At 47.7% G+C, this 19,460-nt stretch overlaps 1 protein-coding gene across 2 annotated transcripts in view; it reads left to right on the forward strand.

Annotated features, from left to right (window-relative positions):
• The window catches only part of DIPK1C (divergent protein kinase domain 1C), a 461,342-nt gene extending 454,340 nt beyond the window's left edge, over positions 1-7,002 (forward strand). For both annotated transcript variants that reach the window (XM_085606942.1, XM_085606941.1), the window contains exon 4: positions 4,563-7,002. In XM_085606942.1, coding sequence (XP_085463068.1) covers positions 4,563-4,802 — 240 coding nt within the window. In that variant the 3' untranslated portion in view covers positions 4,803-7,002. The remainder of the gene's footprint in view (positions 1-4,562) is intronic.
• The last annotated feature ends 12,458 nt before the right edge of the window (positions 7,003-19,460 follow it).

A 19,460-nucleotide genomic window follows, 5' to 3' on the forward strand; every position in this document is an offset into this window, starting at 1 on the left:
GCTCAATGCATGCGGTATCTGATTCACAGGTGGCAACTCTCAGAGGTGGTCGCGTAACCTTAGTAGTGCCTCATTCTACCTCATGTGGCACTTTTCCAGGGAGGCCTGGACTTTGCGACTCTTCGCTGTGTGTGATCAGGATTGTCTGGTGCGACTCATATCAACGCGCACTGGACGTTGTGCCTTATATCCAGGGAGGTGCAGAAATTGCAACCCTTCATTGTGTGTGACCGGAACTGTCTGGTGCGACTCCAAGCAACGTGCATCAGAGGTTGTGCCACATTTCCAGGGAGGTACTAAGTTTGCAACTCTGCATTGTGTGAGACCGAAATTGTCTGGTGCAACCCATATCATCACTCACCAGACATTTTGACTGGATTGCCTGGGTGCAACTCTGATCAACATGCCTGCTGGGGTGACTTGTTCTTCCAAGAGGCTCCCCTGCGTCATTCCTTCTTCATTGTTTCATTCCTTTTGGGCCCTCAGTGTGGCGGAACAACTGCTTCTCCTCACCCAGCCCATGACAACATCGTGTTGCCAGGTAGTATTGCCCGGATCCGGCCTAAGGTAGTGAGAGTGATTAAATGGGATGTAAGAACGCTTCTGAGAGCGATTGGAAACAGGGCAAAAGACTACATGACCCATCCACTGTGCTTCACAGAACTGGGCTGGTGCTGGAAGGCACATTGTGGAACCCTTTTGAGTGCTCAACTGTCTCCTTCAGCCTGCTTCTCCTCCACCTCCTGTGGGTGAACTTCCCGGGTGGTGGCCAAACCCCCATTTGAAGACTGACTCCTAATTAGTCATGCTACCTACACCAAACATTTTCCCTGGGACCCTGCCTAAGTTTGACTGGCTGGTCATCTCCAATCCGTGGGTGTAGGGTAGTCAGGGTGAGATGGAGAGTGAATGGAGGCTTGGACCATGGGGTCTGCAGTGTGCTATCAATTGGCCTGCTGGATAGCATTTGCACCGCATTACGTTGCTGTGTGTGTATGTGTGCATCACATACAGACCTGCCTGATATCGGTTGCACCATGTATCGGTGCAGAGTGAGTGTGTGTGTGTGAGTGACAGTCTGTGGACCGCCTGTGAAGAACGACACTGGCTGGCAGTGTTGCTTTACACGTTGATTTCTTGCCAGAAGAACACTATGTTTGACATTGGTTGTACACATGGGGCCTGGGCCCGGGATGCTGCCTAACAGTGTTATAATTCTTTGCATGAACATATTTCTGATATTGTTGTGACCTGGGGTGCACCCTATAACTTTGTGGTATTGAATTATAAGAATTCTCAGGGTGAACCTGGGGTGGACAATGTGTTGCACCACACAAGGGTGTAGGGGTGTGTGGAATAGGATCTTTCCCAAATGTGGCACCACATAAGGGTGCTGGGTGGCGTAGAAAAGGATCCTTCCCAAGTGTGCATACCACTGATGTCATTTTAACAAAGTTGGGCCCAGTACTTCTAGTAATAATTCCAAGTGTGATTTAATTTCAGTAATACATGATGTTTATGTTATGTTGATTATTGTGTGTGTTGAATACAAACGTTATTTACATACATCACATGTGAATTCTCTTTTGTGATGCTCATTTGTTTTTCCACCGCTGAGCTACCGCTCCACGGTGCAGCGGGTGCCGTAGTCAGTTAGGGTAGAACTCACTTACTTATGATTTTGGTGTCTCTCCATGGTACATAAGACAGGCACTCATAGGGTGTAGCTGATATACCAATTTATTGCCACATAGATATGTTAAACAGAAGCGTTTCTGCTCTTGTCTTTCTCTGTATCGGCGATTCATGAACCATGCTGCCCCATTTATAGAGATCATGATTATAGTGACATCGACAACAAAAGCGGCATGTTTCATACCCAATGGTGTGCAGAAGAAGTACTTTTACTATGTGGGCCATCTTAGAATGTGTTACTCTGATTGTAATGCTCATTCCCAGCATCTGTAATGCCTTTAGCTTTTCATTGGCATTCTTTTGACGATCTTTATAAGTTGAAAATACATTACATTGAGAGCAGTAGCAGTTAATCTCCCATATCTTTTCAAATCAAATAAACATTATAATATTCTTAATGCCAATACATGTCCTAATTTCATGAATATGTACCATTAGTCCATAGTGTCACAATTTCATTCCGATAGCCCACTTGTAACTTAATCACATCACGTTAATTAATTTGTCGTGAATAAAAGGCAACAAATTATTCACAAATAAAACAAACAAAATCCGACATTGGTGTTCCTTTCATATGCCTAATAGTATCCCTGTCCACCCCATCGAGGTAATTATATATATATATATTTGTAAAAACATGAAAAGATAATTTGCATCATGAAGCAGCTTGTGAATATGTGATATATGTTGAGAAATTAAAGGGTGGAGATGGGGGGGGGAGTCTTTACCATCTTCAACAAACAAGTATGAAGACAAACAAAAATGCTGCAGTGCACCAAAATAAGAAGCCTAGTTTTTTTTTACATTAAGCATCATTATTTTGTACAATTTTAAACACTTCTGTTATTTCTTTTGAAATGTTTCTCCTTACATTTCACATTTTTGAAAAAATTGGATATATGTTGCTGACCTAAACATAATGCAGAATGAGGCTGGCGAGGAAGTGATTATCTTCTGTACTGGAGTCGTTGTAGTGGTGTCTTCTTAATGATGGTATATTGATTCAGTAGAATCGAGGTGGTAATGTTAATGTAGCGTGGGGGCAAAAGCACTCGAAATACTGCCCATAGCTTGCAATTCTCATTAATTCTATGCACACTGTTTATTGCAGCGCTATGCACCTCCACATGAGCAGCACAGGGCTTTCAAAACTATTGAAAACTTAAGGCAACAAACAGTTGAAATTCATTGCTAGCAGTGAGAAAAGAAGGCACACGCCCTGATTATGAGTGGGTCGAAGTTTTCCAACCCCTGTGCAAAACTCTGTGAAGGTGTCAGAATTGAGAGTTGTTTGGAATTGGCCACACTCTTAACTTTGTTACATTTTGGCAAGTCAAACCTGCTGTAATTTAACTGGGAAAATTGCTTAGCATTTACTGTGGTATTTTGATTTGATAAACACCAAAATCTGCATGTTATTACCCAAAAACGTTATATTGCACTTGGTAGATTCTGTACCGCGGGAGGCGGATTTTATTGGGTGTGATAAATTGCACCATCGCTCTGACTCACTCATCCTCAGATCCTTAAGCGTTCAGCTGTGAATAGACTCAGAATAATGCAATACTTGGCGTGAATTGGTCAACAAGTCCTGAACAGGGCCTTGCCTCAAACGGAGTGCAGGGTTACGGAGATAATTTGAAGGTGATTTAAAGGAACAGCTTTTTCTTTTGGCCAATGCAAGCATCAGACTTTAGGAAGGTTCACAGCGTGCCCCTGACTCGAAGTTGCAATGTGACACACGAAATCGTCTCCCATCACACGGTCACACGGTCAGGAGCCCATGTCACATGGTGGCAGGGAAAAGGAGCTGAATAACAACTAAAAATAGTGGTTTTCCAGCTCGTTTTCCGAGGCATTAAGGGGTGTGAAAACACCCCAGGACATCAGCACCAGCCTCAGCAAGCTTTTTTTTTTTGGGGGGGGAGGGAAAGTGGTCTTGAGGGCATGGGGGGGTTCAAAAGTGCCTCATAGGTACTTCTCTGCACGAGGCCCCGCCCTCTCCAAGGCCCCACCCCCTCCTCAGACAGTGAGTTTTTTGTTCAAGATGTCAGGTAAATGCAGGTTTTTTGAAGGGCAATTTTTTTAATGCCAGCATTACTGCCCCTGCAGTGCAGACTTGTGGGCACATTGGGAACTCCATGGGTCTCTCACAGTATGTGCTTTAAATCGGCAGGTACTCTCAGGTACTTGTTCTTCTTTTATTTTAATTTAAACGGGAGACCACCAGCATTTCTCAGCAAGAGTTCAATAGTTTCAAGAGGAGAGTATGAGACGTCTCAAAAGCCAACAGGTACTCTGTGATAGTGAGTACCTGCCCTTCTCTATTTCCATTCCGAGTAACTCTCACAATCCCAACACTGGGCAAACAGGAGGTGCCAGTTTTGCCTTGGCTGCCTTAATGCACTGCTGCTTCCAATAAAAGTTTTTTTTCCATTTATGGGCAGATGGGCATGCATGTTCCTATGCTTAGCCAACATTAATTTTAATGCAAGGGGCAGTGTGTAAAAGCCTCCCCTGCTGCTTAAAGCATAAGTAAAGGACCTATGAAGGTCTTGTACTCAGTCACAAGGGAGTCTTCCACTGCCTGTAGTTTGCAGTTTGGCACTAAAATATATTGGACTGGTTAATGTGGTGTGGAACTGAGACACAGTGGTGCTAAGGTAGATGACGACGCCACACTGAGTAGGGAATAACAATATAGGCTGTTGTTCTGTGTAAATGTCACACTAACATGCTGTCCAGGCGCAAAACACATGCAAGGGACTGATGCACTACCTGTCTCGTGCTGCCTTGCAATTAGATGGGAGTCTGACTTCCACTGCTCTCCTGTAAAAAAAGGTAACCAGCTATCTCTTTTTTTTCAGGTAATATGCGACAAGATATTCCGTCACTGGTTCCTGCCTAGCATTATGGGATCTTCGGTGTCCTCAGCTTTGCTGCTGCGGATACAGAGGGCAGTCCAACGGTGTGCTGAGCCAGTGAACACGGATGTGACCAGCACTGGGCCATCTCTCTCAGCAGCCTCACAGCTGCACAGCTTGCTTCAGGACAGCCAAAGAGAACTCAAGAGCAATGGGGACATTTTCTTTTTCTTCGGTTTCTAAAAAGACTTGATTGAGTGTTAACGACCAATAGATTCTGCTTCTCTTGACTAAATTACGTTTATTCTTGGAATTTAGGGAAGGTGGTCAAAGTATAACAAAGTCACTTGTTGGACACATGGTGTTGTGTGACACTGCTGTACCAGTGATAACCATCATCTCTACACAGGTTGTATAGGAACCATCTCTGGCCCCGCACACTGAACTTACGTGAAAAGGGCCACCCAGTGTACAGATAAAAAGCAGTTCTTTTTAACCAGTCTGGCATCTCTAACAACTACCACCGATAGACATCCCAGAATGTTCCTTTGTTTGATGATGTCTGCTTGGGTTTTGAGACCTATTATAACATTTTTCACCTGAAGCCCCCTTTAACCAGTGCTGTGTAGAATAGGACAGAGATCAGTCCATAAACAACTCTCTTTAATAGCGTGAGGTGCATGAATCGCCTTCCCAAGTTTGCTCCCCCCACTGCATATAAATGTAGGGTGTCATATCCTGCCAAAAAACAGCCCATAATATCAAACTTGTTGCCATTCCTTCATATGAAGAGCACAAGCAACCTCACTGTGGATAGGAAGTTAAAGACAGCTGTTGTAATAAGTTGTTTAATAGATTTTTGAAGCAGCTCCTAAAATATCCCCCACACAGAGGTACAGCATGTGCTTGTCAGACTCTGCAGCTACAACCAGAGTGAAAAAATAATGTAAAATATATGAGGTAATTGTGCCTCAAAATGAAGCTTCCTTAATAAATTCAAGAACCCTGTAAAGTTTTTTTCCCTTTAAAAAAATGTGTCTACTCTGTCTGGATTTTTGCACATCATCATCCAACCCGCACAAGATGCGATGGTAGCACATGGCATTAACACAGCTCCATTGTACACACCATTGCTCTGTTGTGCTCCTTTGGTAACAGGCAGAATGTGCCTCTAGCTGTTCCCTTGCTTTGACTGCAAGTTAACGCTAACTAAAACATGCCACTGTCCCTAACAGATGGAGTGTGTGTGTGCCTCACTGGCAGTGTTTAATTTGTAAAAATATAAGTGCCAGGGCCCTCGTCAGGAGGCCACTGCAGATTGTACTACCCATTGCCCCTGTCAGCGCTGCCAATGACAGTACTAACACAACTCACTACCACACTCCTACAGGTGTGATAATTCAGACTATTTCAGCCCCCACAGCCATTAGAATGATTTAGGCAGCAGGTATTAGCCCTTTTTATTGTGTATTGAATTAATAAATGAGTGTTGCTGTGCTCATTTCTAAATTAAACAGACAGCACCACCATGTGGCAGACCTTCATAAGTGCCGGTGTTGACAACTAAGTGCTGGTGCCGAGCACCAGAAACCACTGGGACAAGTTAAGCACTGCTCACTGGACGATCAGGGCGAGAGCAGCAAAAGCCCCTCATAGTGCTCACCAAACATCCCTTAAGCCCCTAACTTTCAAGGACAATGGAAGAAGGATGGTAGCGTAACTCTAGAACACAAGAAGTGCTTGCCTTCTAAGGTGATAATTGCAATCAAAATCTGTCGATCAGTGTAGAATTCACAGACGTTGTTTCAACGAGTGGGTGATCACCCACTAGCAAATCAACTGAGTTCAGACACCTCTTTCACATTGTTCACCAAGCCTATGGCTCTCATTACCAGCTGTTGGAAAAATTCTAATACATTGAGAAAACCCCTATTTGAGTAAGGGTTGGAAGTATGGGTGGTGTGGATTTTATCCCACCCGGTAATTACTGAGTTCAATAAAGTCCACAATCCCTGTTGCATTTTGGTATGTCAAACATGTCAGAATCTTACAGGGGAAAAAGGCATGCAAGCACCAAAATACACGTCATGCCCCATTTTCAGGGCAAAACTTGTAAAAGGTGCTATTTATCATCCTCCTTCGAGAACTTTCGGCCACTAGTGACTCATTCAGGTTGCGCTCCACACCACTTGCGTTGCATTCTGTCCTACCATGAGTGTACAGTGTTCTACTTCTACATAGTTCTTATAACACTTGAATAATGAAAGGTTACATTTTGTGACCATCCCTATGATTGTACAGAAGTCCTTGCAAGCTTTTGTATGCAACGCCTAAAGCTCTTGGAAGTGCCTTACTTAGCAAGCAGAGAACTAAATTATTGTATTTTTTTTGCTGTATGAACCACGCTCCATCACAATAAATAAAGAAGTTTATATGAATAATATTACTTTGTCAAATTCATCTTTGAAATACATTTGGCTTGATTGAAAAGCATATTATTGTGCACTTATTTGAAATGTAGAGGCTCAAAAAGTGTGAGTGTGCGACAAATGACAGTTCATAATTCACAGACTCAGGATCTGAGATTTGCTGGTGCAGATGGTGTCCGCAACTCAGAAATCTGAAAGGACAAGTTTTTTTACATTCAAAAGAGTAGTAAAGAGGAATTAAAGTGTTTGTTCACAGTGGATGGATTATCAACAAAAAGGCCATTGCACAAATTCACAAAATTCCTTAGGGTAAAATGCAAAATATTTAACATTTGAAATCTCTAGATTTTCTGCTGGAACAGAGTTTGAAGAGCAGGTATCTGCCTGGAAATACGGAGGAGCTAATTTACAAGGAGCTACAAGGCCACGTAAAGTCTCCCTGCATGGCATTTCATGGCCTTGTAAACATGGCCCCCTTTCACGCTTTACTCTGCGTGAAAGTGGCGATCCATGGGTGTTGCTGTGGGAGTTGCTTTAGGTGTCCCACGCAATACCTTTGGAATCTGCTGCATTACCAGATTTACAAGGTTTTGTAAACCTGGGAATGTGTCAGATTGTAATGCCTCCTCAGGGGAGGCGTTAAAATGGTGCAACGAGGAGAAATACCTTTATTTTCCTCGTTTTTTGTTCTTCGTATGTGTGCTGCAGGAAAACACTGTAAATGACTGTTTTTGTGCAGCAAGGTGTCTCTTCCTGCACAAAAACAATCATCCCTGCAAAGCAGGCACCCTTGCACCATGGTGCAAGGGTGCGTGCGTTAGTGCTAGGCAGCCAATTGTGCGCCCACGCAGAGAAAATCACAGGGATGCATCGTATTTCCTATTGATGATGATTGGTGCAGCAAGATGGCTTACAGCGCCGTTCTGCATCATTTTCTAGTAAATATGCCCCCATATTTACACGGTTACGTATCTTTGAGGATGCGTCACTTTTTGTCGGCCTACATAGTTTTTTTCTTTTGTCGGAATCAGCTGTGTCATGCTAGTTCCGTCAGAAAATCACCTATAAAACGGACGCAGTGGTAAGTATGACAGTTTTGTAAAAATTACGCATTGTCAGGAAGAGTAGGAATAGGTTAGCTTTCTGTGTCACTACTAAAAATTTCCTATCAGAATTTACTCAATGTATAAAGTATGCAGTCTTTGATAGGACGCCAATGAAAATGTTTGTGGATTAGAAACTCACTTAATTGACTCACAAATGATGGAAAAAATGGGAATTAAGGAAATTGAACTTTTTACCAACACATCTAACTGGAAAGTTGATTGTTTTCCCTCGCTTTGAGAATTGGAATTTCTAGCACCTCTACTGTAAATAATGATTGCCCTCTTATGTGCATTGTGCATTTTGATGTAGCAAATTTGACAATGCTAGTTGTAAAATTGATGAAGATCTTGAGGATTACCAGATCAGGTGCACTCTCAGGTCCTTAACTTTTTCTCCACACTGGTAGGGTTGTAAAATATCATAGTCATAAATATTGTCTAACATAAACATCATACCCTAAATATCGTTCACAGAAATATTGTCCCATTGGATGTAGATTTTCTAAAATTAACTCCAATTGCAATATTGTTGTGAATGATGTTTAAAGACATGATATTTATTTTAGGCGATTTTCTGAATAAGATATTGGGTACCACGCCCACTAGTTGTCTTGATAATTTTGGCTGTAATTGCTGGGATAATGTCCACGTTGGTTGACGATTGCTTCACATTTATGGCTTTAAACTGAGACATAACCAGGATCCGTGGCATTAGCTGCCTATATATCTTATTGGTACAGCGACCAAGACAGGTGACTCTGCAGCTGAAAACTCATCTGCACCTAAGGCGTAACAAGGAACTATTAAGTATCGACTGCCTTATACTCTCTGCATTATCTGGATAAATAAGAGGAACAGAAGTCCTATGCATCCATTTCTAGCTTTTTTTGTACGTGCATTCCCAGATAAATTGTCTAACCCAACCTTCTTTTGAATGGAGGCATAAAAGGGGCCTTATACATTACACATAAATGCCTTGCTCTTATTTACTAATATTTCCTTTGGCACTGGAGGCGAGATTCAGGAGCATGTATGGTTGCTAAGGTTTGGAATTGGGCCCCTTGTTACACCATTCAACTTGCTCCCCAATTGCTGTTCAATTTCAAGTGTATTACGCAATTATTTTTTATATTTTTCCCGACAGCCATTTTTAAAAGCCAATTTTCCATTTAGATTTCAACCAACATCAAGGGGTCTATTAGGTCTATTGGGATGATGGACGGTGGCACCACCACGGTGCCTGTGGTGGCGGAAAATGCCTTTTTCCGCACGCCAGCAGCGGACCAGATGCCCGCCATATTAGTATGTCCAAACACAGCCCATTTCCCGTCCGCTGCGGTGTGAAGCGCACCACCATCAAAGTGCGCCCGCCACCATGGCGGTGGGAGCCAATGGAGACTCACCGCCATGCAGAATGACGTCCCGTCTGCTGTACAAATCAAGATGCCCCAAAAAGCCAGTCGCACCGCAGCGGAGAAACTGCCCAACCAGAGACGGCGGAGGCTCGATAGCGGAGCGCGAAACCTGATTCCCGGTCCCGACTGCAATGGATCCAGTTCTTCATGTCTTTCCGGTGCTGTACCTGAAACATCACCAGCAACTCATGGACCGTCGCGGACACCGCTGCAGGTACGCAATAACACAATCCTGCACACAACCACAACACACAACTCATGGGCTGATACAGAGTCCCTGGCCACACCAGGCACCCTGGTGGGGACAGGAACACATCCACAAGTGTATCCACACATGTCCTACCTGCCACAAAGTCACCCCTCTGCAGCCAGGTCACACATTTCCGCGATCTCGAAGCAATGTCCCAGTCACGTCACGGCAGCGGTGAAGACAAGGGAAAACATGCGCACAATGCAGAAGGCAGGGCCAGCACCAGGCATGGGCAGGGCATAAAGTACACAGGGCCACACCTCCACCCTCCACACACTAGCCCCCCCAACATGAAGGGATACGCCATGTGCCCCCCCGTGCACCGCCATGCACAACATGCTAGGTGAATCCACACCCTGCACCACACAGCAAACAACTAGGGAGACAGCCACATCAGGAGTGGCTGCAGAGGAACACACAGCACAGAAGCACAGGCCTAGGGCCAACCACGCACCACAACAACATCACATTCATGGCAAGAAAACTGAGTACAAGCACATAATGAATACACACACATACAATGAACAAACATCCTACTGGACACTCAGCCTGCCAAGTCACACAGACATACCCCACAGTGACACACAGCCACATACACAGACCACATGCCACCAGCAACGGAGCACAACATATTGGAAAGCCAAAGTGAGGTGCACACAAATGGAAGGCCAAGGAGATAACCAACAAGCATGTGTACATCACATGCAAGACAAGGAACAGAGAACAACACCCTCACCCCATCAAAGCACACATGGCTGGCACAGTGAGTGAAGTCAAACCACAGTCACCTCAGTGCAACAACTCAGGGAGACAGCAGGGAACCCCATATAGGCACAGGGATGAAAGGAAGGCCCTGAAGTCAAACTGTGAACAGCCACACATATGTACACCACCACTTAACAGGAGTATGCCAGCAGCACAACACACAAGGCACATTGCCACACTCCATGACTGTCAAACACTAGTAGGAATTTTCAACATACCCCCCTCACACCTGCAGCACACAACCCCAGTGTCGGACACACAGAAGGGTGTCAATAATGTCCAGTCAATACACAGACAAACAATCACACTCCCCGGGGGTATCCATAAACATCACACACACACAGGGATTCCTGAACCAATGTCTGCACAAAAACAACAGCCAAACATATAACTCAACAGAAACACACACAGAACCACAACAAGACCACACATTACCTGTTCAGCAAAACTGTGTAAAGGCAATGGGAGCATATACAGAACAGTTGTGCACACCTCATCAGCCAGGAACAATGCACAGACAACATACCACAACACAGACAAGATGTGCACCATCACAGAACAAAGCAAAACCAAAGGGGATGATGGACGGAGTGTTGAACATTGCAAGCACTCACCCCCAGTCAACTGTTCTGGGTTTAATCCATCATTATTTAGCTCACTCCACCACCCCAGTTCAGACATGGGCATATGCAAATCAGTCTGACCCTGTGCCTCATGGGAACAGTCCAGCCCGAACTGCCAAGCCATGTCTTCCCTGGACCTGAAACAAGCATCCTGGGACCAGTTTCTGGCTAATCAGCCGTCATCAGCCAGGCTAGCTTGAATCCAGTGGCAAAGTGAGCAAGGGATCCACGTCTGGGCATACACTGCCAACTTAGGGCGAACAAAGCAAAACCAAAGGGGATGATGGACGGAGTGTTGAACATTGCATGCACTCACCCCCAGTCAACTGATCTGGGTTTAATCCATCATCATTCTTTAGCTCACTCCGCCACCCCAGTTCAGACATGGCCATATGCAAATCCATCTAACCCTGTGCCCCATGAGGCACAGGGTCAAGACTGATTTGCATATGGCCAGGTCTAAACTGGGGTGGCATGGTGAGCAAAAGAATGATGGATTTAACCCAGATCTCTTGACTGGGGGTGAATGTTTTGATTTGTTCTGCATTCCGTCCATCAATCGTGTGTGTTTTGCTTTCTCGCCCTAAGTGCGCCTGGTATGCCCAGATGTGGGTCCTGGGCTCACTGTGCCACTGGAATCAAGCTATCCTGGCTGAAGAGGGGTGAAACCCCGAAACCGGTCCTAGGGTGCTTGTTTCCGGTCCAGGGTGGACCTGGCTTGGCAGTTCGGGCTGAACTGTTCCCATGAGGCACAGGGTCAAGACTGATTTGCATATGGCCAGGTGTAAACTGGGGTGGCATGGTGAGCAAAAGAATGATGGATTTATCCCAGATCTCTTGACTGGGGGTGAATGTTGTGATTTGTTCTGCATTCCGTTCATCAATTGTGTGTCTTTTGCCATCACAGAACAACCCAGCCACATCAAACACACAACAGATGCACATGTCAATAAATCACATAGCAAACACAGCAGGACATCAGGGGGTGCACACCAGACCAGGACAAGGCAACATACACCAACAGCACTGCACGCACAACAAGCAGTGTGTGCACAAAAAACATACCAGTCCCACACAGCCATGAGTGACACACCATGAACACCCACAACAACAATCAAAACAGCACACCGACAACATCATACTCAGGAAGTCAAGCAGTACCCCAGCATACACATATACACCTAACACAACACCCTCAGATGCACAAGTCTGGGACACATGTGTGTAATTGACGTTGCATGGGCACACAAACATCAACACTCATGACAAACTCACCCCCTTCACACTGCTCACTTCTTGACCACCCAAGTGCACACATTGAAAGTAACCCATGTGAATATGATCACTGACCATAACAATTTGACCATACACCTACACTGCTGGGCATACATAAAGTAAGAACACACATGATGACCCTGGCTAGCCTGCCTGCAATTCTGTGGAAAGAATCCCACACTGTCCTGGCAGTGCCCCCAAACCTGGCATGTGTACAATATAGCCAACATGAACAAACAATGAAAATGATAACGGTGTACCATCTAAAAACATAATTGCACCCACAAGCATCAGAGTCAGGAAGAACTGAAGTCCCTGTCACCCCTGTAAAAAATGTAACAAGTTAGACAAGCCATTGACAATATTGAATTGGCACAATGGGCATGTGGCACAGTAAACCATATACACACAGGAAAAACTTTATTCAGTAAGGACACTAACAAAACAGACAACAGGAGCAACTGTCTTTATTCACAAATTGCACAGATAGGCACCAACATTAGAGAAGAGCAAGGCACAAAATGCAGAGCTTGTCCATGAGAAGCTGCGAGGCAAGGGGAAAAAAGCAAGGCCAGTGGCCATTCCAAGGTGCAGAAGAGGTACACGAGAAGCTGCACATGCAAGGGGAAAACAGCAAGGCCAGTGGCCAGTCCAAGGTGCAGATGAGGTATATGAGAAGCTGCACAGGCAAGGGGCAAACAGCAAGGCCAGTGGCCAGTGGCCAGTCCAAGGTGCAGATGAGGTACATGAGAAGCTGCACAGGCAAGGGGAAAACAGCAAGACCAGTGTCCAGTCCAAGGTGCAGATGAGGTACATGAGAAGCTGCACAGGTAAGGGGAAAACTTCAAGGCCAGTGGCCAGTCCAAGGTGCAGATGAGGTACATGAGAAGCTGCACAGGCAAGGGGAAAACAGCAAGGCCAGTGGCCAGTCCAAGGTGCAGATGAGGTACATGAGAAGCTGCACAGGCAAGGGGCAAACAGCAAGGCCAGTGGCCAGTACAAGGTGCAGATGAGGTACATGAGAAGCTGCACAGGCAAGGGGGAAACAGCAAGGCCAGTGGCCAGTCCAAGGTGCAGATGAGGTACATGAGAAGCTGCACAGGTGAGGGGCAAACAGCGAGGCCAGTGGCCAGTCCAAGGTGCAGATGAGGTACATGAGAAGCTGCACAGGCAAGGGGCAAACAGCAAGGCCAGTGGCCAGTACAAGTGCAGATGAGGTACATGAGAAGCTGCACAGGCAAGGGGAAAACAGCAAGGCCAGTGGCCAGTCCAAGGTGCAGATGAGGTACATGAGAAGCTGCACAGGGAATAGTTCAACACAGCAAGGAGCAACAAGGTCAGTGGTCAAAACGATGTACAGAGTGAGTCCATGAGAACCTGCACATGGAATAGTTAAACACAGCAAAGCGCAACAAGGCCAGTGGCCAAAACGAAGTGCAGCGTGAGTCCATGAGAAGCTGCACAGGCAGGGGGCACACAGCAGTGAACGCCAAGGCCAGTGGGCAGGACAAAGTGAAAAGTGAGTCCATGAGAAGCTGCACAGGGAATAGTTCAACACAGCAAGGAGCAACAAGGCCAGTGACCAAAACGAAGTGCAGAGTGAGTCCATGAGAAGCTGCACAGGCAGGGGCACACAGCAGTGAATGACAAGGCCAGTAGGCAGGACAAAGTGCAGAGTGAGTCCATGAGATGCTGCACAGGCAGGGGGCACACAGCAGTGAACAACAAGGCCAGTGGGCAGGACAAAGTGCAGAGTGAGTCCATGGGAAGTTGCACAGGTAATGTGTGTGACTGTACCCTGCCATGATCAGCAACACAGTTAGGGGTGTCACGATGGGCAGTACAGGCCCCGCTGTGGGAGAGACAGGTGTGTGAGGGTGACTAACATTCAGACTTGGCTGTCAGTTGGACTGGGAGCTGGATCTGTGTCGGGCACAGTTGGAGCACTTGACTGGGGAGAGAGAGGCCCAGCTGAGGTAGAGCTATCAGTGGCTTGGCAAGCTAGAGGGCTGCTTGGACCAGGTGGTGTAGTGGCACGTGGAGGTGGAGTAATGCAGACGTGAGACACAGTGTGTGTGGGAGATTGTGGAGGGGTGCCTTTCCACTTCTTGGGGATTCTAAATGGCTTGCCTGACTTTGGATCAATGGTAAGTGGTTTGGCACAACAGGCACACTCAACACCAAGGCTGCATCAGGTGCAGGCTCTGGCCCTCCCTCTGGGGACGTGCTGGATCCAGCGGTGCACTTCGCATGGCCTTGCCTTTGCCCCTCCATCCCCTGTCTACCGGGTGTTCCCCCTACAGTGCCCTCCTTTGCCTGCTTCACTGGGCTTGGAATGGGGGTCGAAGTAGTGGGTGAATCTGCCTTGGAGCCCTTCTTATGTGTACCCTTGGCAGGCACCACCTTCTCAGTGGGCACGGAAATTGTCTGCTTGTCTTTGCGAGACGCTTTTGGAACAGGAGAGTCCTTGGCTGAGGATGGCTCTGAGGCATGTGACCCTGAGGTCTGGTTCTTTGCTTTTTGGCCCCTGGTATCACCTGACTGGCTTTTGTCTTTGTGCTCTGGGGTGGCTTTAGTTTTCTGTGGGGATGGAGTATGTGACCTGGACCGCTTGGGCTGCTGCTGTGTGGAGAAGTGTGGCTCACTGGTTAGAGAAGGCATACCCTGAAGCAGAGGTCAGACCCGGGACCAGGGTTCAATTCCCGACGCGGCAGGGTCTGAGCCCAAGTGTCCACGGACTCGATAATTCTCACTTCGGTGCCTACTCGAATCATGGGTTCACACTCTGCAACTCTGGGCAATAGCTTGCTTAATCTCCACTACGGCCACCCCCCCCCCGCGGCGGGAGGCCTGGCTTTCACCTTGGGGATGCCCAGTACGGGTTATCTCACAGGGAAAAAGCCAGGACGGGTTCCCAATGCAAGTGCCGAGATGCCCAAGGGTAAGTCGAGCGCTATATAAGAACATACATACATATGTGTGCTGTATCGTGACCTTGAGGTCTGTGGAGCATGGTCACTATCATCAGACGTGGCCACTGGCATGGGGGTGGACAAAGGGACTGGAGCTGGATTGTGCCAGTTGAAGGGCTGCCGTCACTGCAGAGGACAAAGACTGGACAGTCTGGTGCAGCCCATCCAAGTCTGAATGTATGCCCTCCATGAAAGCAACCACCTGAGCCAATTTTTTGTCGTGGTCTATGAATGCATTGAAGAGAGCTGTCCAACCTACTAACAGCTGGCGCCAAAGGTTCACAGACTCAGCACTGATGGCAGCAGGGGGGACATGGGCAGGGACAGCGGTGCCCTGGGGTGAGGAACACTCTTCCCCTCTTACTGGTGCGAACACGGGCAGCACCAGAGAAAGTGGCTGGGAGGGTGGGCACTGTTCACTGTGTGGTGGAAGATGATGCAGAGTCCCAGTTCCCTGTGCCCGTCACCGCTGGCATCAGATGACGTTGAACTTTGCGTCTCGGTCTGTGATTCCTCCAGCAGACTCCTGTCCCCCTCCGAGGCACTGGTCACATCTGTGTCACTGGGCTCCTGTGCAGCTGTTGTGCTTGTTTCCCCACCACTGGTGTCCGTCCCCTGTCCCAACGTGACCACGGGAGATGCTGCATGAGAGAGAGAGATGTAGGGTCAGTTCAGTGGCAGCAATAAAACAAACATATGCAAGCAAAGCAACACGGAAGATGACTAAATCTACATGTTGCATGCCACCCTGTGCAATAACATTGTGCAAACACACTTTTGTTACTCAAACAGTGCGTGTAAACAAGAAAACCAGGCATAAGTGAGCCATGTGATGACCACACAGCACAACATCCTGCATGTGGCTCTGTTCAAACAGTAACACAAATAGCTCAGACCTGAAGCCCACGACCTAGAATTCTATTGAAATGCCCAGTACTCAAATTCCCTTAGGAAGTATAGGTGGGACAAATGCATGACAGCTGCACCCAGCACAGAGGCCACTTACAAGCCACTGCATCACACTAACAACATCACATAGCCCAGCGCTGACACCGGCTGTGTACGCATGCAGCCACACACAGCCAAATTCACCCTTCCCAGAATACTCACCCCTACTTTGCTGCTGAAGCTCCTTCAATCGTGCATCCAGCTCAGGCTGTGTCACGGCCGAGATGCGGCACATTAGTGGTGTCATGCTGCGCTGTGCCAACCTGCCAATGCGAGGGTGCAGCCCCAGTGTCATCTCCGCAATGTTCTTTGCCAGCCATAAGATGTCGTCCCACCTCTTGTGGCTGTGGGTGCGCCGTCGGTTTGAGACACCCAGAGCCCGCACCTTGCTCGCAAAGGCCCTTCACACGGCCTTACACTGGTGTACTTTGAGCTGCAGGCATGGGAGACAAGAGGGGGAAAACATCAGTGACACATTGTCATGTAACAAAATCACTCAGGACAGTAGCATGAAACTGATTCATCCCAAATCCACAGATATGTCTTGCAGAGACAGGAATGCATCTCACATGGTACATCTGCATGTGAGAAGCACATGTAAATGCATGCAGGTGTGAGGGGGTACACAGTACCTGCACATCTCATATACAAGCAGGATGCCAGCACAGAAAGCCATGTGTAGTCTTCCCACATATACTGTCCATTTCTAGGTAGAGCAAGACATTCATCACATATCAACATGTGTTTGGGGGAGACTCACTGTGTCCAACACTGCGCAGGCCTCAACGACCTTGCCCTGTGAATAGCTCACTGTGTCATGGGTGTCACATTGAGGGACATGATCTCACAAACCCACACACTTCTCACAGGACCTGTTGTGTGCAGTCTACAGGGCTGAGATGGCTCATTGATGGAGAGTCCTTTAAAAAACAGACATGTAACACTCTGTACATTCAGTGATGTGTCCTTGTCAGATTGGGCGGTGACTGTGCAGGCCAGGTGGGCTCACACTGAGATGGACAACAGGGACCCACACAGTCATTCACACAAGCAAACACTGTCCTGACTCCAGCATTACCAACGTGCGGTATCACTGTATGGCTGACAAGACAACACATATCCCTCCAAACATGATGTGCAGGCAGGGAAACGTGTGGAGTAGGGTACACCCCCCTTCACCCTAGGAAACAGCATGTTAGGCAGTGTATGACACAACCCCACACTCTCACGCACATACTGCATCAGACCGACTACATGTGGGCCCCCCCTGCACTCTCACCCCCACTGTTGAAGACTTACCACGACATTTTGGGCACGATATAGCCTTGGGTACTGTGTGAGCACCTCGTCCACCAGGACCTCCAGCTCCTCGCTTTTGAAGGGACTGGCACGGATATTCTCAGTCCTTGCCATCACTGTGGACATGAGACAGCAGCGGAGGCAGCGGGTGGTGAGGGGTCTCAGGTAGCAGTCCCTGGAGACAGCAGCAGGTGAGGGGTCTCAGGCAGCAGTCCCTGGAGGCAGCAGCAGGTGAGGGGTCTCAGGCAGCAGTCTTTGGAGGCAGCAGCAGGCGAGGGGTCTCAGGCAGCAGGCTCTGTGAGCAGTGGAAATGTGTGGCTCTCTCCCACCCATATATAGCCCCCTGGTGTCGTTTCAGTGGTTTTAAGCTGCTGCAATCGGTGTTCCAGGTCAGCCTTTTTCAAATGCATACAATGACGGGCTCCGCAGTGGCGGATCAAAGCCTACCGCGATTTTCAAAATTGCATCATGCTACCGCGATTGCGGATCCCATTGGCTGTAAGGGCATGGTAAATGGTGGTGACACACCGCAGAGGCCAGGTGGGTGCTACCGTGGTAGTGCATCTTTCAATTGCATCCAATGACCTGCTCCACGGTGGTGGAGCACGCCTACCACGATTTTTAACATTGCATCATGCTACCGCGATTGCGGATCCCATTGGCTGTGAGGGCATGGTCCATGGCGGTGACACACCGCAGGGGCCAGCCGGGCGCTACCGCGGTGGTGTATCTTTCAATAGCATCCAATGACCGGACCTGCGGTGGCAGAGCACGCCTACCGCGATTTTCAAAATTGTATCAGGCCACCGCGATTGCTGTTCCCATTGGCTATAAGTTCATGGCCCATGGCGGTGACACACCACAGGGGCCAGGCGGTAGCTACCACGATTTGTGTGCCATACAGTGACATGTGTGACCGGGATTTGGGTGGTGGAGCATGCCAACTGCCAACACATATATTTCTATCACTACCGTGATTGTGTCCTGGGCATTGGCTGTGACACACCACAGGGGCCAAGGGGTAGCTTCCCCGATTTGTGTGCCATACAGTGACATGGGTGACCGGGATTTGTGTGGTGGAGCATGCCAACCGGCATTTCACCATGTGTATATGCCCATCACTACCACTATTGTGTCCCGGGCATTGGCGGTGACACACCGCAGGGGCTAGGCAGTAGCTACCGCGAGTTGGGTGCCATACAGTGACATTCGTGACTGGGATTTCGGTGGCAAAGCATGCCAACCGCCATTTCACCATGTGTAGATGTCTATCACTACCGTGATTGTGTCCCGGGCATTGCCGGTGACACACAGCAGGGGCCAGGTGGTAGCTTCCGCGAGTTGGGTGCCATACAGTGACATGGCTGACCTGGATTCGGGTGGCGGGTGACTGTGACAGCACCAATTGACACATCATGCTGTGTCAACGGCCATCTGGCAGTTATCAACAGTGCACAGTGGCCACATGGTTGATGGCACGTCATTGTGCACACAATGTCAATGTGCCATGTACCCCACTGCTGACTACACATGCCATGTTTGTATATGTGATTTCTTAGATTGGCATGTACTCCCTCACATGTCATTTGTGATATTGATGGGCCTGTACACAGGACAGTGTTGTTATGGACTCCCCAATGTGTACACATGCCAATGTGTAAAAGTGCAGTGAAAATCACAGCGATGTTTTTCAAAATGAAGATTGCCCCTAGGTGCCTGTTCGCTTATGTTAGACCATGCACACACTTGTCATGTCAGCCTGTGGTCATTGTGTTGTTGATGTGTGCCAGGTTCGATAACGCCTGAATGTGTGTCAGGT

The sequence above is a fragment of the Triturus cristatus genome, chromosome 5_2 (assembly GCF_964204655.1).
Source record: "Triturus cristatus chromosome 5_2, aTriCri1.1, whole genome shotgun sequence".
Lineage (NCBI taxonomy): Eukaryota > Metazoa > Chordata > Amphibia > Caudata > Salamandridae > Triturus > Triturus cristatus.